The sequence below is a fragment of the Colobus angolensis genome, unplaced genomic scaffold, assembly GCF_000951035.1.
Source record: "Colobus angolensis palliatus isolate OR3802 unplaced genomic scaffold, Cang.pa_1.0 Scaffold231, whole genome shotgun sequence".
Classification (NCBI taxonomy): domain Eukaryota; kingdom Metazoa; phylum Chordata; class Mammalia; order Primates; family Cercopithecidae; genus Colobus; species Colobus angolensis.
This window is the reverse complement of record NW_012115500.1, coordinates 4,547,722-4,572,479: the sequence shown is the minus strand read 5'-3', so window position 1 is coordinate 4,572,479 and position 24,758 is coordinate 4,547,722. Positions and strand designations below refer to the sequence as shown.

The 24,758-nt window shown below is 41.7% G+C and overlaps 1 protein-coding gene across 6 annotated transcripts in view; it reads right to left on the bottom strand.

Annotated features, from left to right (window-relative positions):
- Positions 1–24,758, bottom strand: part of NCOA7 (nuclear receptor coactivator 7) — a 163,031-nt gene that overhangs the window by 8,037 nt on the left and 130,236 nt on the right. For 5 of the 6 annotated variants that reach the window (XM_011944476.1, XM_011944478.1, XM_011944479.1 and 2 more), the window contains 3 exons: positions 7,499–7,646; positions 1,905–2,030; positions 133–285 (listed from right to left, as the gene is read on the bottom strand). In XM_011944476.1, the coding sequence (XP_011799866.1) occupies positions 133–285; positions 1,905–2,030; positions 7,499–7,646 (427 nt within the window). Of the gene's footprint in view, positions 1–132; positions 286–1,904; positions 2,031–3,533; positions 3,740–7,498; positions 7,647–24,758 lie in introns of those variants that run through there. The other variant, XM_011944481.1, reaches the window with a different exon arrangement.

Below are 24,758 nucleotides of genomic sequence, written 5' to 3'. Positions count from 1 at the left end.
AAAAAGAGAAGGCAAAATCCTGTTAACTGTGGAATGTGGGTGATGGAAGTATATGGTACTAGTCTCTCTACTGTTGGGAATTTTGAAAAATTATCATTAAAAAATATTCTTTATGAGAGGGACAGGCCTTACCTGATTATCCATATCTTTGATGACCAATAGGACAGGACTGTCTAGTGATGCCGATTTCCGGTAGAGCGTCTTCAAGCTGGTCCCGTGCTCTAACGTGCTATAGGCCAGTCTCCATGGATACCCTTGCACCCTTGCAGGAAGGCGTCGGGCCAGCTACAAAGCCAAAGGAAGACATGTAAACGGAAGGTTCACACACAACTTGCTCATGAACACGTGGCACAAAACAAATGCCTATTGTTCAAATTCAGTGTCAAACACTTACATAGTGCCCCTCCTTACTCTGGCAAATATTTGCTATTCTAAATCAAGAACATGATTGTTGGACAGTGTTTACCTTGGCAAGGATACTGCCCAGGAGGTGTTTTCCCATTCAGGGACATGACTATGGAGTCCCTATCCTACTATATATTTGGAGATGCAGAATAAGCGGGATAAAGAGGTATAATCTAGACACACGCCGTTCCTTTCCACTTCAACCTGGCTTTTACGAAACAGTTCATATTTTCCCAAGTTTTCTTTCTAAACACTCAGAGGCTCAGAACTGCTACTGACAACTGCAGCTTTGTACAGAAGTGAGGGCAAAAAAACAGGAACGTTTAGTGTTAGAAGTCAGGTGTCATCTGTTCTTATTGCACCTATATCTTTCACCTGCATCAATATTTAAACTTGGCCATAAATAACCAATAATGTATATCTCTTCAAGAATATTACCAAAGGAGGCCATGAAGTGCTGAGTCTTCAGAGTGCTTAAAATCAGTTCCAGTGTCAGTGTGAATCCTCCACCTCTATAATTACTAGGTCAACCTTCTTGGCTTTCTTGGGTCTTTCGTGGTTCCTCGGTAAACTTGGGAGCTGAACTTAAGGATTCTTTAAGGTCTCTAAAATTCATGTCTCTAAGCTGACTGGTGAGGGAAGTGCCAGAGGTTCCTTACTACAGTTCAAACATAAGTTCACTATAATATTTCATACATTTCAAGTAAACATTCAGAAACGATAAAGTACACAAAGAAAATTATAGAAAACGGAAAAATTATCCACAGGTAGGTATTTTTCATAAAGCAAACAGAGTGTATTTGCTATTTTACTTTTATTGAGCCTGATACATCAAAGCTATTGGAACTCTGCAATAATTATGAGGACAAATTTGGATCCTTTTAAAAGTATATTAGGACTATGGTAGGACACTGACAATTTTTATTTTTTTAAGATTAGAAATGGTTTTTCCTTCAGGTTTGAGAGAAGGATGTTAGTGTCTGACCAACTCCTCGTACTACCAAGAAGGCAGCAGGGAATGCAACTTTTCAGAGGCAGAGCAGGGGGCACTGGCCTTAGTGGGCTGCTGGCGTTCCTCCTTCCTCACAAGCCTCATCCTTCAGCCCAGGTGAGAAGGACAAATGCATTCAGGGATGGGAATTTTTTTTTTTTCTTTTTGAGACAGAGTCTCACTCTATTGCGCAGGCTGGAATGCAGTGGTGCGATCTCTGCTCACTGCAACCTTCACCTTCCGGGCTCAAATGATTCTCCTGTCTCAGCCTCCTAAGTAGCTGGGATTAGAGGTGTGCACCATCACACCCAGCTAATTTTTGTATTTTTAGTAGAGATGGGGTTTTGCCATATTGGCCAGGCTGGTCTCAAACTCCTGACCTCAAGTGATCCATCTGCCTCGGCCTCCCAAAGTGCGAGGATTACAGGCGCGAGTCACTGCGCCTGGCAAAGGGAAATATTTCTAAAAGCCTAGGAAGCTCGGCCCTTGGTGGCCAGGGCGAGCCCACCTGCTCGATGTGCATATTCTCCAGGAGCGCACTGGGGGGCCGTAGGACAGGCAGCACCTCCTCATCCTCATCTTCATAGTAGCTGCACGTGCTCTTCCTGCGTTTTGCCTCCTCAACAGTGATGATCTGAAATGAGAAAACAAGCCAAGAGAAATAACTTACTGGCTTTTCTTCTAACTGCTAATAAAAAAAATCACTCCAGGGACACCGCTGCCTGAAAACTTGGCACTTCAGCAACAGGAAATCAGCTGAACAGGACTTTGGGGAAATGGCTAATTTTTCAGTTTCAGAACAAATGCACAATTTAAGACAGTACAGTCGAGGCAGTTAATATGTATAAATTAAAGTCACAAGTCACAAGGCTAGACATGGTGGCTCATGCCTGTATGCCCAGCACTTTGGGAGGCCAAGGCAGGAGGAAGATGGCTTGAGCCCAGGAATTTGAGACCAGCCTGGGCAACATGACAGGACCCTCATCTCTATATAAAAATAAAATAAATAAAGTCATGAGTTTTCCAGTTTTACTATAGCTGCTGATTGCTCAGTCACTGAGAATAGTATTTAACACCATAAGTACAGCTTTCTACCTGTGAAATGCCCTAAATGATTCTCCTTTAGCCTTGAGATTTAGCATCTGAATTGTTGAAGGACTGATCAGAGATCATTCAGTAAGACTTCTATACTTAGGGAGTTTGCAATGATAAGGATAGTTTTTAATCAGGTTCCTGATGTCTTCTCTTTAGGTTGTACACATAGAAACCACTTCTGTTAGAAATAATGAATGATAACAGCTACCGGGAGCACGAGTACAAAGAAGTGTGAAGCTTTAGTCTAAATTACAACCAGGTTACAATTATTTATGTACCGTTCAGAGATGACAAAAATATTCTCCCCTTCTAAACCCAGAAACATCATATCGTACAAAACATTTATTATTTAACTATAGCTATGCTTATGAATTATCAAAGTTCATTTTACCCTAAAATCCATTTTTGACCCTTCTTAAATTATGGATAAATCACTGGATTATTTTTAAATTGAAGGATGTATATTAGGCTTCTTGGCCTTTTGTGTAAGATCAAGTGAAGGATTATATTAGACAACTAATTCACCAAAATTTACTAGTATTAATTATTTTGTATTATAGAGAAAAACATTTAAGTTAAATCCAGTGCAAGTTGTCAGGCAGTAGTGTATTACTCAATTTCCAACATGTACAATGACAGATACAAAGTACCTGCTGGCGTCTAAGCCAGATTTACAAGTAGGAAAATTAAGCTTACTAATTTTACCATCTTCTGGGGGAGTGTTTCCATAGTGAAAACACTATCAAGAATCACAAACCAAGCATGTAAATGAATGAAATAAAACACACCGTTTTTGGCAAACTTTGTATTTATCACAAGTATAAAATGAAGCTGTGGAATGAAAAAAAATCAAATACGGATTTCTGGCTCCAACAAGAAGAGGCAGCCACACCATAACCCTCTCCACAACGAATAAAATACCTGCTGGTAGAAATGACAGCACAATCCTTTCTAATTAGAACGACTTTCAAAGCAAACTTCGAGGCAGATCACTGAGGATTCACGAGCACCTTATTAGTCCTCGGGACACACTCCAACATACCTTCACAAAAGGCTCTTGGTCAGGTCTGGCACAATAGAAAATCTGGATGTCCAAGGATAATCTTTGGCCTCTCATTGTGAGCAGTGAGAAGTGTGGCTCTCTCTCTAATGAGGAACAAGTTTTCTCTCCACTCTGCTTCTACACCAGTTACTTGTAGCCACGCTGAGCTACAACTGTTTTCTCAGTATCTAGTTTCCTGCACGATTGAGTTTCTGTTTCCCTCAGGAGAAGGTTCAACATTTCTACAGGAACACACCCAAATTAGGATTTAGAGCAAACACACTTCCTGCCAGGCATCGCTGTGAGACTGTAAAAGGACACTTTCACCTTTGAAACGGTGGTTTCCCAACACTATGATAAAAACTCATTGTTATGTTCTCATTTATTTTTTCTTTTCCTTCTTATACTTTTCGTCCTAACAGTCCCTCCAGTGAACATAGCTTTCCTAGCCCTGCCTTTTCAGAGTTTTTTTTTCCTTCTTTTTTCTTCCCCCCAGCACCTTCTTTAAGGCTAAAGCTCCATTTAAAATGGTATGCGTGATCCCTGGTATCAGCTTGAATCTCAAAGGAAGGATGAAAAGGAGCCTTCAATGGAGGTAGGCGTCATTACAGTTAGAACAAACAACAAACGGAGTTTCACTTCAATACTATGTCATGTTTCTCGGTGGGAGGGACTTAAAAGAATGGGAGAACATCTGGTTTACATGAGGCTGTGATGATGTCATCTTACATGTAGTTTTATAAAACAGTTGGCAGAGTAATACTTATGTTTTTACATTTGGAATTAGTCTTACTGACTAATAAGCATGATGAGTCCTCCTCTACACTTCAGATCAGATGTCAGTAGGTTAGAAGGAAATATAGATCAGCACTGGATCAATTTGCACTGATCTTTCTGTGACTCTTCCAGATTCAGAGTGGCCTTTCAGTCTTGGGCACAGCTGCGGGGATCAGGGTGTATTGTATTGCTCATACTGGGGGTCAGTTATAAAGAAGACTCTGGCAGATACTTAGAGACCAGTCCCAGGCCAGCAGAACTGACTCTCAATGCAACAGCCTGAGCACAACCTGGGGCAGAATGCCAGCAAGACAACACTCTCCTCTGGGCCCCTGGGACTCCAGGACAGCGGACATTTATTGAGTATTTCCTATATGGGTGGGTGCCAGGTGCTTTGCCAGACACAGGGACATAAAGCTGCTCACAGTCTCCAGCAGGTGAGGAGACAGGAGACAGACAATTCTAAATAAATGGATGCCATTCCATGTGATTGTAAAAGGCAAATAAAATCTTGGGATCACAAACTCACTACAACAAAAGGGGAAGTTAAGCTTGGAAACTGAGCCACACAAACAAAAACCATCTTTCCTTTTGTTTCTAAACAGCTGTCTCCCCAGGTGGTCTCCCTCACCTGGACAATGTAAATTAACAGCTTATTTTCACAAGTCGGAAACAAGAGCAGACTAGAAATTGTCCTACTGCTCACCCCCAGACCAATGCATACTGGACTTCTTCCACGACTCTGTTTACTGTGTCTTATGTAAAGTGCAGATTTACTGAGCACAAGGCATATATAATTGAGGGCTCCTCTACCCTCTCCTTTGCACATGCAACATGTGGATTCAGTGCACACTAATCAAAGCCTCACAAGAAAGTAACTGTTTGTCTCATTTTTTCTACTCTCCTTTTCTTCTTTTCTCCTTCCTCTCCAGCTCAGTTTTCCCCCTTTAAATACTGAAACCCTCAAAACCCTCTTTGGAAAAAGTGCAGGCCACAGATCCTGCTGTGGCTTGTGTCTCTTTTTCCCTCCCCAACCAGATGCATCCTCAACTTTAGCAAAATAAACCTCTAAATTGATTGAGATCTGTCTCAGGCATCCCTTTTGGTTCATAGGAGACAGATGCCAAAATCTACAGCAGAGGCTCAAAGGAGGTTGGGGTGACCCGGGGGGTTCTGAGATAGCTTATTCACAGAGGAGATGGTGCTTCAGTTTGAGAGCAAGCATAGGGTGTGAGAAGATGTTCCAGGGACAGGGTACAGCAGGAATGCAGAGATGAACTCTGGGTTCACATTGGCTGGAGAAGAGACAGCAAGGAAGGCAGTGATGAGGAAGGTAGATGAGACAGAAAAGGGAGCAAGAGCAGAGAAAAAGAAGAGCCTTGATGCCATGAAGGAGCTTAGAACTTACCCTACAGGTCAGTGTTTCCAAAACATGACGGTTCCTCAAAATCATCTGGGAGCTTTGAAAAATACAGATTCTAACATTCCTCCCTCCAGACCTACTGAATTCATGTCTCTAGTAATAAGGATCTAGGATTTAGGTTTTTAAAATTCCCAGGTAGTTATTTTAACAGGTGGGTAAGAATCAGCAGAGTCAATAAGGAGGCCACTGAAGGTTTTAAGCACAGAGTATCCAAGCTTGCTTGTATATTTAAATGACAAGTTACACAGACCATATGTAAGATCTTTCAACATGATGAAGGAAACATCAGAAATCATTAAATAGTGCTAGAAAAAAATTGACTATTAAAAATATCATCTATCATACATCAAAAAAGCAACTATAGATTGAGTAGAGTTTACAGTAGTATTGCAGGGCCACTTATACATGGACACAGATGAATTCAGAACCATGTATTTGTAATGGCACCATTCTCCTTGGTGGACAGGTTCTCCCCAGCAATGCTTGGCTGCCTAGGAGCAGAAAAGTGTGAGGGTGGGTTCATCCAGGATTGCAGGCAGGCTAGATGGGTGCAATGGATGGGAGGGGGTGGAGGAACTCAGAAGTCATGGTAAGGATGTGTCTGAATTCATTTACCATCTGTCTAAGCTCGGAAAGAAGAAACACTAAGTGTGGTTCAAGAGAGCAGCAGAACAGGAAGGAGGGGTCGACCTATTTTTCCTAGTCTCATCTCCCAACTTCCCAGTTCTGCAAGCTTGTTAAGTACTGAGAGCTTATGTTATCCATCATCATATTTCCAGGGCCCTCCCCCAAAGAAGTACTTGATACATGCTTGCTTGACTGGATGAAGGGAACTGGGGTCTGGCAAACTACAGCTTGTGTATTAGTCCATTTTCATACTGCTATAAAGATGCTACCTGAAACTGGGTAATTTATGAACAAAAGAGGTTTAATTGGCTCACAGTTCCGCATGGCTGGAGAGGCCTTCGGAAACTTACCATCATGGCAGAAGGCAAAGGAGAGGTAAGCACCTTCTTCACAAGGCGGCAGGAGAGTGAGCAAGTGCAGGGGAAACGACCACTTTGAAAACCATCAGATCTTGTGAGAACTCCCTCACTAGCATGAGAACAGCATGGAGAAACCACCCCCATGATCCAATCACCTCCCACAAGGTGCCTCCCTTGACACGTGGGGATTACAATTACAACGTGATTTGCTTGGGGACGCGGAGGCAAACTATATCAGCTTGTCAGCCAAAGCCAGTCCACCACCTGTTTTTGTATGGTACTTGAGCTAAGAAAGATTTTATATTTTTTAAGTGATTCAATAAAAATTAATAACAATATTTTGTGACACATAATAACTATGTGAAATGAAACACAGTCATGCTCATTCACTTACATACTATGGTTGCTTCTGTCCTATAATGGCAGCTATGAGTACTTGCAACAGGAATTCTATGGCCTACAAAGCCAAATATATTTATTATCTTGCCCTTTACAAAAAAAAAAAAATGTGCTAAGCTCTGAACTAAGGCATGGAGACATGAGTGAGTATATAAGTGGATCCGTCTAGTGTGGTCAGAATGAACTGTGTGCCTGTGTGCATGGTGGTGCTGCTGCTGGTGGTGTTTTTTTCAAACGGAGGAATAAAGTTATTTTCCTCTGTGATTTCATAGGTGCACGGGGACTCTAGTTTCTTATTAGCCTGTTACTTGGAATCTGAATGCAAGACTGCTTACTGTACCTTAGGAACTATGACGGTCTAACCCTGCCCAAGTGCTCACCTCCCAGCTCTTGGTTGTTGGCTCACTGAAGAAGTTGTCGATCATGTTCAGTTCTTCCTTCTCCACCACCACAAAGCCTTGCTCTTTGGCATCTTTCCCATACACATCAGGAGACCACTGAACAAAGAATGTGTACAAATGATCCACCCTGAAAAACACATTTGTGACAGATGTTAACACCAAGTCTAATTTCTTGGCAGGTGCTAGTGCGGACTGCAGTACATAAACCATCTTTTCCCTGCTTGGCAAATCCATTTTACTAATTGGAAAATTTCCCACTATCAAGGTTATCTCTCCAAGTAGCCTTCCATACTCAAAATTAAGAGCCAATAAATAAAGTAAAAGTCCACAGGCACTGCAAAACTGTTAAAATTGTCTTTCAATTTGACGGGAAGATCAAGACATGGAACGTAAAACTGAAAAACACAATGAAATATTTATACCAAATATTTTTTCCTCATTGAGTCTTCATTTATTGGATACTTGTATTCATTGAGGAAAAAAATGTACATCTGAAGCTTTAGCTAGGAACAAAGATAAACAATACTACAAGGGGTCTTTATGTAGATCAAAGTACTATTGCATTGTAATTGTAATAAAACGTCTCTGACAACTAGAAAGTGTCAGGAATAATACTGGCTACTATTTTAATATTAGAAAGAAATCTAATTTTATTGATACGGGAATGTTCTTTGCTTCCAACTTCTCTGCTCTCTTATACATATTTACTGAATGAAGGTTCCAAAGTATCTCTCCAGGCTAAATCAATAGAAATATGCCCAGTTCCTAGGAAGAGAATGAGAGCTGTGAAAACTGCAGCTCTGGAAATATCCTCCAAGGTTCATACTATAACCATCACAACAGGAGAAAGGGCGATGAATATAATCAAATGATTCTTAAAGTATCTTCTAATCACTAAATGATAATTTGAATTTAAGGCTACTGTTTGGGATAATGTTAACTTATGATTTTTAAAATTCATAATTACATAAAATTGTAATAATAATAGGACTAAAACAAAAACAGAAATACCACTGACAATTCTGATATCCCAACAGATCAAACCATTTTTAAGGTTTCTGCATTCCTATCTGTTCTTGTCCACATGTGTACATCATTTATACAGCTTTCTTTTCATGGCAGTCAGAGCCAAGCCATAATTGTTGTATTTAACATTATATAATATACTTTTACCACGTTGCTAGTCCTTGTAGTCATGTTTAACAGCTACATTTCATGAAGTTAATAAACCATAATTAACCTGTATTCCTATGCTGTCAGGATATTTAGTTTGTTTGTATTTCTTTAATTGTATGAATGATGTTACAGTAAATATCCATACAGTGTATGCCTTTCACTATGCTTCGAATTATTTCCTCAAGATTAGTTCCCAGAAAAGGGATTACTGGGCTAAGGGGCATGATTTTATCGCTTGTGATTCATCCTGCCAAACAGCTCTTGAAAGGCTGACTAGTTTGCTGTGACATCAGCATTGCAGTTTGTGTCTTAAGTTTCATAACAACCTTGCTTATCCTTTTAGTTTATATAAAGTTTTACCAGAGTCCATCTGCATTCCTGTGAGTGTTAAGCGCCTGAACATTTTTCAAAATTTTCTTCCTGACTGTAGCTTTTCTTTCGTGAACTGGCTTTCTGTGATATGCGGTATCAATGTTTTTCTTTTTTTTCAGTTGGTGGGAGTCTTTATGTAAGGTGAACATTCACAACTATCAAATGTGTTTCTGAGCTGTTGTTTCCCTTTTTATATTAATCATGTCTTTTCCCCCACAGTACAGACTTACCAATTTTCTTATACTTTAAAGGTGTATTTCTTTATAGAGTTCTCCTTCAAAACATGGACTGTTGTCACCTAAAACAAGGTGTGTATCAGTGTATATGACACGTTACCATTTCGATTACAAAAGTAAATATAGATATTGATAGATACTATGATTGTACATGGGCATGATGGTTATGTTTCAACTCGGTGTGGCCATCCATGGTACGTAGCTTTTGGTCAAACAGCAGCCTTGATGTTGCTATTAAGATATTTTAAGATGTGATTAACATTTATATGAGTAGACTCGGAGTAGAGCAGATTACGCTCCATAATGTGGGGCCTCATCCAATCAGGTGAAGGCCTTAAGAGAAAATGACGAAATGACGGAGGTCTCTTAAAGAAGGATTCTACTTTCAGACTTTCTTCAGACTTGATACTGCAACACACACTCTTTCCCCAGTCTCCAGCCTGACAGCCCGCCCTGAACATTTCAGACCTGCCAGCCCTTAACAATCGCATGAGCCAATTCTTTAAAATAGATCTCTATGTATAATACATATATTTTAGTTCTGTTTCTCTGGAGAACCTTGACTAATGTTATACAATAAACTACTCTGAAAGGTTATAAAAGAAACAGATCAAAATGGTTACTTCTAGCGAATAGAATGGGGTAGGAGAAATACATTTTATATTGTATATATATCTTTATTTAAATTATTTTAATATTTGGAATAGGTAGTACATTTATATGATTCAAACATCAAAATTACATTTTAAAAGGCATATAAGTTTCCTTCTTACATCCCTGTCTACCCCAAGCCCCGTAGGTGACCATTTTATTCACTTCTTATATTTGTAGTATTATTTATGTAGATATAAATATGAATATATATGTATTTTTTGTCTTATTATTTGTTGGGAAAAAGCTGAGTGCTGAGAGGGAAACTGAGGCAGGGCTTGCATAATGTCCTTTGGAATGTGTCTAGACTTGCTGGCTCCTTGCTTCTAGCCCTCCGAGGCTCCTATTCCCATTATCTCAAGTAGCAGAACATGTTCCATATAAACGCTAAACCATCATGTGCTTAATGCAGCAGGCTCTTTTGACTGCCACATTCTCACCACCTGTTTCTTTGTTGGATTACCGATAAATACCGTGGGCTCCCAGAGCTTGGGATCTTCGCAGCCTCTGTACAATAGTGATGGCTCCCAGAGCTTGGGATCTTCGCAGCCTCTGTACAATAGTGATGGCTCCCTGGTGTCCCACCTTTTCCTCTTTTTCTCAATCCTTTGACTCCAATTAGGAGAAGGTAAAAAGGGTAAATATATATACCAACTCTAAGGATGCTTACCTAGTCCTCTATGCCCACGCAGCACTAAGGAGAGAAAGGGAATTCCTAACTTCTGAGGGAGCACCTATCAAACATCAGGAAGCCATTAGGCCCCCAAAATTCTCCTTACCTCTGAATCTACTTCTTCTGATCCCTGCCTAAAGATAATTTTATGGGGAAGAGGAGTTGCTTGTGTCTCTCCAGATGACAATCAGGTGACTGTATGGGTGCCCACCAAACATCTGAAGATCTATGATGAGCCACAGCATCTAGTGGACCCACCTGTACAGTGCGAATTGAAGGTTTGAAAAGCCTCGATTTGCTTTCCCTGTGCCTTCAGTTAATCAGAGAAGGCCTGTTTCTCATTATCAGTGGAAAGTTTTACCTTGCAGTAATTAACCAGAGGCAGAAACTGAGTTCAATGCTTCAGCAACGGCATGCCTCCCGGCTACAACCACAGAAAGTTTTCGTTTCTGTTTCAGTAGACTTACTAACATGGGGGTGAGGGTATAGTTTGTGTTTTTGCAGGAGATGAACGAACCATGTGGATGCCCTCAAGATGTGTATGACCATGGAACGGGAGACTGGAGGGACCCATGGATCCCAACCCTGGACCGGCTTCCTCTAGTACGAGTCATGAGCCAGTTGAATCTGAATGCGAAGATGGAACAAAGACCGACCAGAGTCACGATGCTTAACGGACCAATGCTTTCTGACTCAGCTCCTCTCTACTCTGAATACACGAGACCCTAATAGTTAGGCAGGAGTATCATTGCCCCTATTCAGCATGAAGAAGTTACAGAAGACGGACCTTCATCCTTCTGCAACCCCTAGGATTAAGGGTCCTCTTGTAAAAGGGAAAGGGGAGCTATGTGGGAAGCATTCAAACCAGAGCGACTTGTTTGAATAAGGGCTAAGAAAAATGAAGCTGGATCACCGACCGGCAATTAAGGGCTGCACAGCCTGTAACTGCCTTGCTCAATTAAAAGATGTCACCTCTTATGCTAATAATAATGATAGTAATAATGATGCCTTCTTTTTTACAAAAAAGAGAAGGGGCATGTTGGGAAAAAGCTGAGTGTTGGGAGGGAAACTGAGGCAGGGCTTGCATAATGTCCTTTGGAATGTGTCTAGACTTGCTAGCTCCTTGCTTCTAGTCCTCCTAGGCTCCTATTCCCATTATCTCAAGTAGAACATGTTCCATAGAAATGCTAAACCATCACAGCTGTCAATCATGTGCTTAATACAATGTACTCTTTTGACCACCACATTCTCAACACCTGTTTCTTTGTTGGATTACCAATAAACACCGTGGGCTTCCAGAGCTCAGCGCCTTCGCAGTCTGTATACAATAGCGATGGTCCCCTGGTGTCCCACCTTTTTCTCTTTCACTGTCTTTTTCTCAGTCCTTTGACTCCACAGGACTTTGTCAACCCCACGACCTGGTGTTGGGTCCGATCACCCCAACATTACCCTTTATCTTGCTTTTTCACTTAATGTATCCTAGATAGCTTCCACACCAGTATATAGACAGCTCCCTCATTCTTTATTTTACAGCTACAGTACTTTACTAACTGGATTTATCATAGTTTACATAACCATTCTCTGGGTTGTTTCCAAGAGTGTACCATAACGAACAATGCTGTGATGAATTAAACTTGCATGTGACTCATTTCACATGTGTACAGGTAAAGCCATAGGACATTCTCAGAAGTACGACTGCATTGTAAAAGGAACAACTCACTTGTCATTTTCACACATAACCTCACATTCCTCTGTATAGGGATTATATTATTTTTGCCCTCCCACCAGCTATCTCTCTCTCTTGAACTGCTGAACTATTTTTGTCATGTAGAATGAACTTCCCTATTAAAAGTTAACTTAGAAAACATGAAATAATCACTCCAGAGACGTTTGATAAAGATACAATTATAAATCTCTTAGTTTTTTCAATACTTAAAAATTTAGTCCATCTTAAATATGTTTTGAAGTAGAGCTGAGAACCAACTCTGCTTCACTATAACTTTTGGAAAAGGAAATATATATTATGCACACAGCCACACTGGATAAAATGTATGGGCTTAAGTTGGTTCCTAATAGGTTGCTGGCTAGCTGACTTGAGAGAAAAAGGCATGCAGTCTCTAATACCTGAGAACTAGCCTGGTACTATCAGCCAGGCCTCAGCGTTACTAAGAGCTGGCTTAGCATTCACAGCTATGCCCGATGTTTTCCTATTTAACATAATTTTCCAGAACATCAACACTGAATAAGGCCATTCTATGACCATGATGAATCACAACAAAAACAAGAACTCTGTAATTAGAGCTGAACACAAGAATACAAACACTGTCCAGCCACAAAAATGACCAAACGTCCCCCTAATTTGGGTAATGAGAATGACTGTGCTTCCTTCCCAATTACAGCATTAGTTTCTCCAGTCGTCCTTCCTTCTAGATAGGATTTAATAAAATACCCAATCTTAAAATTACCCCTACTTCCTGACAGCATCCCATTTAGAGCAAGGCCCTGCTTCCTTGAATCCTCCCCTAAATCATCTAACACAAACCTAAATCCCAGAACTCCTTTTTTTTTTTTTTCTGAAACTCAGGCTAGACTGCAGTGGTGCGATCTCGGCTCGCTGCAACCTCTGCCTCCTGGGTTCAAGCAATTCTCCTGACTTAGCCTCCTGAGTAGCTGCGATTACAGGCGTGTGCCATCACTCCCGGCTAAGTTTTGTATTTTTAGTAGAGATGGGGTTTTACCATGTTAGCCAGGATGGTCTCCATCTCCTGACCTCGTGATCTGCCCACCTTGGCCTCTCAAAGTGCTGGGATTACAGGCATGAGCCACTCCTTTCTAATATCCTCTTACTGAGGTATCCCATAGTTCCCTATATGGTGTGTGTTCTCCCTCACTGCAACAAGTTAACCTGACTTACTCAATTACAGGTTTGTTCCTGCTGGTCTTTGTCTAGAGGGCATTGCTTCCTTTGATAGCACTTCCTGTGCACCCACTGTGTTCCAATGACCCTGCCTTCATGAAGCTTACTTTCTGGAATGTTAGAGCTGGACACTGGATGGCATTTAATTCAACTAACTTTACTTAGGTATCAGAGAATGAGGGCTCTGAATGAAAATATCAGGATCACAGCCAGGACTAGATCTCCTGAAGTGGCAATCAGCATTCTTTCTGTCACACTAAAAAGTCCTCCTCTCATTTCACAACAGTTTCTGAACCATTTCCCAGGTGATTTTCTAGATACAACATAAGACACATTTTTATCACTTTTTGGACCCACTTTCCATTAGGCACTGCTCACTTTTCCTGTAACATTTTACTCTCCTTTGGGGAAATCTTTGTAAAGCATAAACACCGAGCGAAAAAGGAAACGTTCTGAGAATACTGAGTTCATGCAATCAAATATTCTTGTGCCAGACTGCAAGGGAATGAGGAATCAATCACAGATTTGAAGTTAAGCTTTCATTTCGTCTGAGACATTGCAAGAAAACGTGAAGTGTGAAAAGCGCAGGTCAATTAACATTTTAGGGAGAGAAACTATCTTAGCAATTGCCAGTCATTTCCCTTTGTGGTGACAAAAACATCAAGTTGCTCAGGAACATGATTGTAGTGTCTTGTTTAATTATGCAGCTATAAGTCGGACTTACTATTCTGGAGAGAGGTATGACTGAGTATACCCTGTCTGATGAAGACCACTCATCATTCCTACAACCCACCGGGAAGGTGGATGGGGTAGGAGGTCAGAGAGAAGGAAGATTTATATGAAATCTGCAGGATTTCCTGAGGAGGAATCAAATGCCTAATACTATCTCTTTTGAAGTTCAATATTATTAGGCCTTCTCTGATGAATTAGGGTGGTCCTAGCGTAGTTCAGTCCACAGAAAAAGACAACATCCCTTCTCCATTCCATTGTTCCTGAAAGGAAACTCTCTGAAGGGGTTGGAGAAGTGGTCGGGTCTTGCTATAACCATTTTAGGAGCAGACAAATTGAGGCATGGTGTACTACTGATTCTGAAACTTAGATCAAGCCCCCTGCCACTGTGAGCACGTTATGGAAGGAAATGGCTGCATGTGCATATATGTGAGTTTCTTAGGTTTAACAAGAAGATGTGCAATGGAGTGTACTGGGGTGTCAATTTTGGCATAAAGCATTCTTACCTGCTGGTGCCATTTTCTCTAGAAGAAATAGCTCAGCCTAGGACAGGAATCTGGGGTGACCAGGTAAGAGGGCGTATCCCAAGCCTACTCTTTTGAAACTGCTGGGTTTTCTGTGAGTAGTAAATCTAGGCTCTGGGTTTGTTTGTTCCCAGAGTGGACTATTTTGCAGCAGCCATGGCCAACCCTTTAAACTGAGTAAGCACTGGGCTTCTTGGGACTTACCACTGGAGGAAGATTTCTAGAGAAGAGGGAAAAGCACTCTCAATATATCACACAATAGAGGCTTAGAGTTGTAAACACTTAACATTAAGCAGAAAAGCAAACTTATGTTTTAAGCAATGCTGGTAAAATATACCATTTACCTAAAAAGAAAAACTGTGATTTCCTGCCTCAAGGACCTTACATTGTACAGTAACTCTACAAGGTATGTATTACTGTGCCAAATTTAAAGTTGAGGAAATTGAGAGTTGGGAAGACTGAATAATGTGCCCGAACACCCCACCCCCGGAAACGTTCCAGTAATTCTAAGCTGTTCCCCAATCCCTGCTTTTTAAAAATAAATGCTAAGTCCAAGGAGGCAGGAACATTTTTTATCTGTCCATAGTCAGAGATCTCGTGTCACAGTATGAGCCAATTACTTCCTTGGCTTTAGGTTTCGTTAATAAATCTAAAGGAGTATTAGTGCGATGTCCCGAGCGGTCCTTAGGGCACATGCAGCCCAGTCCCTGCTATTCCTGCTCCTGCACCTTCCACTGATGAGGGACTCACAGCACCACCGGGGCCAGCCCATCAGTGCTGTGCTCTGTGCTTGGGGAGCGTGAAGGGGAAGCCACCTTGAATGCTTCCTCCATCGCTCAGGTGGTACGCTCTGTCTCTGCAGTCAACAGAGTCGCCCCAACCTTGGGCAGCCTCAGGGGAGGTGAGATGGGAAATCTCAAAGGTACATCTGCAGTGGGGCACTCTGCCAGGAAATGCTTGTTCTTCTTTCCTCTGAGATGTTCAGGGCACTGGCAGACTCCTATTTCCCTCAACGGTAGCCTCCCGCATAATATCCCCTCATTCTGTCACGCAGACACAGCCCTCATGCTATGCCTCTGAGGGAAGAGAAGGGGGAATGAAGAAGGGACATGGCCTGTCCCACAAGAGGATATTACGATTCATGTAGAATCAATTTGCTTACTTAAGTTCTAAGTCCTTTGGAGACCAGGTGGAAGGACTCAATGTCGCTCTTCCCAGCTCTCCTTCTGCTCAATTCTCTATCTTTTGTTTATGTTATTTTTAAGACTTAGTTGGGGGAGAGGATATGATTTCATCTTTTTTCCTTCTAGGTTAGAGTTGCCTTGTTTATTTAACCTAATTATTGGAATGTTCTTTTCATTCACTGGGTTTTCCCAGTGGGTCATTTCCCAGAACTCAACTCTGCCCTCTGGAAACAGATCTTAAGTTCTGAAGTTCCCCTTCTGATCCCTCTGCCTTCCATCTCACCCATGTCTTTCTCCTGGCTATACCAGCTATGCTCCCGCCCTGATCCCTCTTCCTCCTCTCCCCAGCCTTGGGCGTCTCCTGGGTTCATATACTTTAGGATCTCTCTTTCAGGCTCACCCTCACCAGTGCCCCCTAGAGTCAGGCCTACAGCAGTGATCCTTCTGCACTTGCCCTTCCAAACACCTTCCCACAGAAACAAACACAATTATCTTTCCTATTCTTCTCTTGGGATGATGAATGTAGCTCGTTTGCTTATTTGGGCTTAATGGGTCCGCTACAAAGGCAGCTAACCTTGGCTAGGAAAAACCCTCTCCTGGTGCAGCTCCGTAGTTGGCTGTAGCTTTTTTTCTTTCCTACTCCACACAGTACCTATTTAGCCTCTGTTTTCTCAAGTTCACCCCACTCTCCTACCTGCCTCCTCTCAGAATGGAAGATTCTCTATTGTACTGTTATTAAAATGTGTTCCCTCTGCCATCCGTCTTAGCACTCTTTTTCTTCAAAAGGAGTAACTGCTCTTTGACCTGTTTTAACCTCTTCTCTGTACTTTTAAGGGTTCCACTCCCTGGTGAATTTCCTCAATTATTTCCACCACCCCACCTTGCAACCTTTCCTTCCCCGTGTCTCCTTTATCTGGATCCATAAATTCCATGCTTGTAATCCCAGGACTTTGGGAAGTCGAGGTGGGAAGACTGCTTGAGGCCAGGAGTTGGAGACCACCCTGGCCAATATGGTGAAACCCCATCTCTACTAAAAATACACAAATTAGCCAGGTGTAGTGGTGCACACTTGCAAAATCCCGGCTACTCAGGTGGCTGAGGCACAAGAATTTCTTGAACCCGGGAGGTGGAGGTTGTAGTCAGTCGAGATCATGTCACTGCACTCCAGCCTGGGTGACAGAGCGAGACTCTGTCTCCAAAAAATAAAAATAATAAAAATAAATAATTTGTAAAAAGTGTTCGGATTTTATTTATTCCCAAAGTCCCTCCCACACCTCACTTTCCCTGTAGAGTACATTGTTGACATCTGGGCTGGCAGATTTCCCAATTCCTTTTCATTCCTGAACTCTTCTATTCTGATTTTATTTACCTTTCTGTATGTGCCCTTTGTTAAATCAAACCTGGCTCCGGTATTTTCTGGAAGGTGGCAGAGTTTTAAAATGTTATTCCAGGCAGGGCGCGGTGGCTCAAGCCTGTAATCCCGGCACTTTGGGAGGCCGAGACAGGCGGATCACGAGGTCGGGAGATCGAGACCATCCTGGCTAACATGGTGAAACCCCGTCTCTACTAAAAAAATACAAAAAAACAAAAAAAAACAAAAAAAAAAACTAGCCGGGCGCGGTGGCGGGCGCCTGTAGTCCCAGCTACTCAGGAGGCTGAGGCAGGAGAATGGTGTAAACCCGGGAGGCGGAGCTTACAGTGAGCTGAGATCCGGCCACTGCACTCCAGAGCGAGACTACGTCTCAAAAAAAAAAATAAAATAAAATGTTATTCCTAACCAGGTGCAGTGGCTCATGCCTGTAATCCCAGCACTTTGGGAGGCCGAGGCAGGCGGATCATTTGAGGTCAGGAGTTCTAGACCAGCCTGGCCAACATGGTGAAACCCCGTCTCTTCTAAAAATACAAAAATTAGCTGGGTGTGGTGGCAGGGGTCTGTAATACCAGCTACTTGGGAGGCTGAGGCAGGAGAATCGCTTGAACCCGGAAGGCATAGGTTGCAATGAGCCGAGATCGCACCACTGCACTCCGGTCTGGGCGACAAGAGTGAAACTCTGTCTCAAAAAAAATTAAAACAAACAAACAAAAAACAAACCTTATTCCTTCTCTCACCACTCTAGTGAAGCTGATCTTCTCAAAGATCACCCACTGTAAACATCAGCAGTAGTATCTCAGTCATCACCCGTTTTAACCTTGGCAGGTCTGTTAATGGCTTTTTGGAAGCTCTCTGTGACTCACACTGTGGTCTGGATGAACTACTGAGCTTTTCTGGGCTTCCACTACCTCAGGAGACTATGCAGGGCTGATGGACGAGTGAACAGAATTACCAATAATTACTCATCCTGGCTGCCACCTGCTGCTGAAGCAGTGGGTGTGTGGTAACATCCGTGAATAGAGAACTGGGTCAAGTACTGGGTCCCAAGAAACCACTAATATTTAAGGAGAAAGCAGAGCTGTCCTGGCAAAAGGCCAAGAAGAAACAGCAGACAGGTAAAATCGAGCTCATAAAATGCAAACCTGAGCACTTCACCAAACTGCCTGTAATGTTTTCCCAATGTCTCCTCATAGGTTTTGGGATAAATTTGACCTCCTTGGGGCTGCCTGGGAGCTTTGTTTTGTACGAGTCTCCAAAACGCAGCCAGTGTCCATTCTGGCTCTGTGCTCACACTATTGCTTTCTTTTTAAATTAAGAATCATGGCAAAGGTAAGCCCAGTGAAGTATCTAAGGCTGGGGTTGGGGAAGGCTTCCCAGGGGCCATGGTTAAACTGGGTGTTGAGGAAGGCAGAAGAATCCATTGCAAGAGGAAGGAGAAACAGCATTCTACTGGAGGGAACCCATGCAAAGACATGGCATTGGAAGAGCAGGGGGATGCTGCGGTGAGGTCAAAATGGACACGGCAGAGCAAAAGGAGGACAATGCTATCAGGTCACTGGTGATTTCTGACAAAGGGTTCTGTAAAGAGGACAGGGATGCAGGACACCCAGGCCCTGCCTCAGGGTGCTCAGGTGGTGGAGAGTAAACAAAAAAAAGCACAGTGCCAACACAACAGCTGAGGGGCATCGGAGCTGGGATGTTGGTGCTGAACAGGAACTCAAGAGGCAGGGAAGGAATTCCTGAGAGGAGGAATAAAACAACAAGATTTACCATTTGCTTAATGGAAAGGTAGACTACGAGATGAGAAGAAAGAACACAGAGCAGGTGGGTCACTGGGTCACAGAAAGTCCCAAGCATAAGATAACATACTCGGACCTCAGCCTGTGGCCACTGTTTCCTGCAGTGTGGTGGGGCAGTCCCAGGGACTTCAGAGGGTATGCAGAAGAACATATTTTAATACTTATATATGTACTTAAAGGGTAGTGGCTCATGCCTGTAATCCCAGCACTTTGGGAGGCTGAGGACGGCAGATCATGAGGTCGAGAGTTTGAGACCAGCCTGTCCAAAATGGTGAAAACCCGCATCTACTAAAAATACAAAAAAATTAGCCGGGTGTGATGGCACACACCTGTAATCCCAGCTACTTGGGAGGCTGAGGCAGAAGAATCAATCGCTTGAACCCAGGAGGTGGAGGTTGCAGTGAGCCAAGATTGTGCCATTGCACTCCAGCCTGGGCGACAGAGCAAGATTCTGCCTCAAAAAAAAAAAAAAAGAAAAGAAAAAAAGGTAGTAAAAATAAGTACAACTAGCATATTATTTTTCTGATTTCACAGATATTGCTACTTGGGAAAAGACTAAGTAAAAAAAATTACTATTTAAATCCTTTAAAGACAACCATTAAGTAAACAGTAGTATAGATGGTAGGCAGATCTAGAGATATTTGTGAGGGAGGGGGATGTGTGTGAATAGCTGAAGCTGCCATAGGCAACCACAGGCACAGGGAGGCCATGCTTGTTCATAGCTTTAGCAGGAAGCGGCACGGACAGATCTGTGCTTGAGAAGGACTGCTGTGGAGCCAAGTAGGGAAGGCCAGGAAGAGACAGGATCAACTAGAAATAAAGGCTTTGTTGCTATGGCTACAACGGTGATCCAGGCAGGAGATGGTCAAGGCCAGACCCCAGGTGTGGCAGAGGGCATGGGAAGAAACCTGCCATACATGCTCTGCCAGGGACAAAATGAACCCATCTACCCCCCCACCTTTGTTTAGGTTTTCTGTTTTAATTACAAATTTGGCCTTAATCAGATTTCTTCATACACCTCAAAGGTCTTTATCTTCAATACAAGGCTCTTTCAGGGATTTATCCCAAAGGAGACACCATATTCAAATTACAAATCCCCATTTAGCAAATACAGTTGTTGGCATCTCTAAAGAAGAAACTCAAAGAAGGTAAATGGTAGTTTCTTGGAAGGCAGCACCTAACTCAGGCAACAAAGCACAACAGATTGAAGGAGAGGTAATAGCAGCAGCAGCAGCGGCAACTAATTTTCATTTGATACATGGGCATGCCCATTTATTCTCATTATAATCCCATGAAGTAGGCACTATTATGATCATTCCTATCTAACGCATCAAGAAACAGATGCTTACACAGATTAAGTCATGCAAAGTCACATAGCATTTTAGGGGTGGACCTGGGATGAACACACGGTCAGTTCATGGTCTTAAACAATATGCTTTACTATTTCTTTTAGGGTCACTTCCACTGTCCTGGTTTTGCTAGTTCATAAAAGCCTGTCGCTGACAAAGCTCCAGGGCTTAAGGATTGAAAACCTGATGAAAAATTCAAGATGTTTGAAACAAACCATATTTCTACCTACCATTCACGCCTTAGGTGTATGGACTTTAGGTAAAATTACAATCTAGTTTATTGAACAAGATTCACTACTAGTTATGGTGGGATTTAATTTACTGTTGCTTCCCTTCCATCCCCACTTAAAAAAAAAAAAACAACATGGCTGTGAGTTAAAGTTTAAAAAGCATATATTTCTAAGTCAAAGACTTGAATTCCCAAGTTGGTTCCACCTGTTACTAGCTGGAGGTTTTGGGAAAGTTCCTTAACCTCTGAGCTTCTAAAATGAAGATAAGAAAACTTAGCTCACCCTATCAGCGTTTGGATTATTAAATATGCAAGAAAGTTCATTCTACTTTTGGACAGATCTTTTAGAAAGTCTCTTCAACGTGAGGATCTAAAATCTTGCTGATATCGACAGGAGGCAGAGAAATACTAGGTAAAAAAGGGTGGGGTCTCTGCAAGGGTTCCACCCTCAAGCCTGGACCTGTGTCCTTAAATGAGAACTTCACATCCCCGTTTTTCCCCCCAAATGTTGCTTTTTGGCCTGCCACACCCCCTACCCTGTGCCCACAAAAACCCCAAGCTCCACTGGCAGAGGAGCAGAGTGGCTCAGCAGAGGAAAGATGAGAAGAAGCGCCTGAATGCTGAGAGGAAAAGAGGCAGCTGGACACCGGAGAATACAGTCAGAGAGAAGTTTGGCCGGGGATGGTCGGAGGAGTTCAGCCAGGTCTGGCCAAACTCCAGGGGAAGATTATCTTCCCACTCCATCTCCTTTCCAGCTCCCCATCCCACTGAAAACCACTTCTACTGCTCAATAAAATCTCCACATTCACCATCCTTCAAGTCCACGAGACCTGATTCTTCCTGGACGCTGGACAAGACCCCGGGTACCGAGAGGGCAGGGTGAAAAGAGCTACTGCCCTGACTCTCCACTAAGCTGGTTTAACACTTAGTCACCCACGGACGGCAAATGCTAAAAGAGCACTGTTTGTAACCTACGCCCTCTGGGACTCCAGTGGGCGTGGGCAACTCCTAGATGCTACGATGGGCTGGTACAGGTTTCATTCCCACTGGTGCCCAAAGGCACCCGCCCCAGCTCCTGTACCCACTCACCTGCGTGCTCCCCCTCCTGCAAGGTTTGAGTGCAGCAGTTGAGTAAAGGAGATATCCCTGTCACAAGTCCCACAGCAGGGTCAAGGGAACTCTCTCATTTCATTGCCATTTACATTGTTGTAAACCAACAAACGTGATCAAAATAATCCAGAGCAGTTAAGGCATTACTGCCCTATCAAAAGCTGCGTGATGGGTAGGAAAAGAAAATATAATCACACAGCAAAATATAATCCCTAAACTCACTTGACTTAAAATTGATAAGCAGGAACCATTAAACAATTTAATGGCTATTACATTAAAAACATTCTTCAGAGTGTATTATGGCACAGAGAATGGGAAATACTGAAAGAGGACATGTAAAGAAAGGAAAAAAGAATGTACCCTAGAAAGTACTGAAATGCGTGTGCATGCAGTTTCATTGGTCACTTGTATTGTCCATCATAAATTATTCAAATGCATGTCTGTCTAAAACTTCTGGGGGTTCCTTTCTGAAAACAGCTACAGAAGCCCAGCAGGACAAAGCAGTTTTCATCACAGAGGTTGCTGCTAGAAAACAATTGCCTTTTAAAATCCAGTCCTAACGGCCTGGCTGGAAATTCTCATGTGAAAAAGGTAATCTTCCTTGCACTGTAGGGCCTCTTCCAGTTTCAGTATTCTAAACCTCCAAATTAAATCAATGGTTAGTAATACCCAGGTATAATGTCCATTTTTAAAGGGTCTTAGTGTGTCTATATATAAAAAAAAAAAACTTTATTTATTTATAAACCAACTAACTACTCTTCTTTGGATCTAATGTGCAACCACGTGACTATAATTAACAATGCATTGTAGACAGGTCCTTTTTTGCTAGTGAGTGTTCTTACCACACATACCAAAAAAGAAGAAAATGGTAACTAATTGTGTGGTAATGAGGATGTTTAATTAGCTCCATTGTGATGTATATTTCACAATGTACACATACATGAAATCATCAGGTTGAACATCCCAAAAATATATAATTTTAAGTTGTCAACTCTACCTCAGTAAAGCTGGAAAGAAAAATACTCCTTGGTTCACCAAAAATAATAGGAATGCTCTTTTGAGAAAGCTCAAAACAAGAGTTGTGGTTATAAAAAGGATTACTTGAAAATGAATAAAAACTTAAAAGTTTATATTAATATCAATGCCATGGGACTCAGGCTGGCAGCCCACAGCGTGGATTCAGAAGTAAGTATGTTTTCTTTGCTCTGCTCACTATCTTTAAAATTAAACAGTGGACAATACTTAACAATTGGGGAAATTTAACACATTTAATCGGTATTTCGGCTTCCTTTTTGAAAAAGATGAGAAGATGTATCAACACCCCAGGCCCGTGTTCCCATTCCCACCTTGCTACAGAGGTCCACAGTGGCGACTGGTAGAGAAGGAGCTCTATAATTAACCCTGGCCTCAAGCTTCCTTCACCCACATTCCACAGCCTCTGCAGGCATTTAGGTTTGCAATCATTACTGTTTCTGCATACTTACTCCCAAACACTGTGTGCAGCACCCATTGGCAGGGATTAATAAGTCTGCAGTGGAAATGGACCCCCAGCTATTCTCCAAAGCTACTTGTCTCAAAGCTTGCTCCGCCACCAGAAAGCACTGTGAAGAGCTCACTTACAAAGAAGGTTATTTTTTCATGAGCTTAGGTCTGACTGTAGAGTGAATGATTAACTCAAGGTATTTGCCAAAGCTGGTTACTGAAGTTACTGGGGGGTGGTTGCCTAAGAGGGTGTTTTTGGAGAGTAATGAATTTCTAGAATTTTCAGTTGATGAAAAAAAGGTAAAATAACCAGGAAGGACGAGTAAGGAGTGTCACTTTAAAACATAAAATAATCAATAATTACATATTTATATAGGAGTTTTCCAAAATTCATATTAAATAGGAAGACAAAAAGATAATTCTTTTAGGGATTGTTTTGGAGATCTTGTTTGTGTTTTTTCTTTACTAGTGACTTTCAACTTAAAGAATCATCATAAAATTACAGTATAACATACTGGTAAGCAGTACTTACAAATCACAGGGTTTGTATTCTGAAATATACCTGGCATGGCTGAGTAGGACCTCAGTTGTTTCAGCAAGTACAGTACTAAAAAATGTTCAAGATTATGGTCTTCCTGGTGCCAGGAGTCATTAAAGATTACAGGTTAGCCATGATCCCAGTAGAAGCAAGGTGACTTTTGATCAGAAAATTCCACATTAACTATGGTTAAAGATTTCATGCTAGAAAACTAGGTCAGTTTGCAATTCCTTTAATTCATCCCTTATTTCCAAGAAAAGGTGCTGTTAAGAGCATTTTGCTGTTTTCATGAAGGTCCTTATGACTTGGACATCTTTCCATTGTAAAACAAGTTTAATAGGAGAATCAATTTTATTTTTTATGATTGTTTCTCATTATAAAAGTAATGCATTCTCACTAAATGCATGTGAATAGAATATTTAATGGCAGAAAAATACACACTTTTAAGGAAAAGCAATTTACATATACTATATATGTATGATCTATATAGTGTTATTAGATTAATCCATGCATTGAAAGAAAGGTTAAAAGGCTATACAGATAAAATGAATTGTAGTTAGTTCTCTGTAAAAAAAAAATGAGATTTCAATTTTCTTCTTTTTGCTTTTCTGTATTTTCTAAATATTATATAGTCTATATAATTTTAATTATAAGAAATAGAATACATTTTTTATTTATTAGATTATAAGCTCATTTATTCAGGTACCCATCCAACTAATGTTTAGGAATATGTATTATAGGCTGGGCACAATGGCTCATATCTGTAATCCTAGCACTTTAAGAGGCCAAGGCAAGAGGATGGCTTGAAGCCAGGAGTTCAAGACTAGCCTGGGCAACATAGTGAGACCCAGTCTCTACAAAAAAATTTAAAAATTAGCCAGGCGTGGTGGTGAGCACC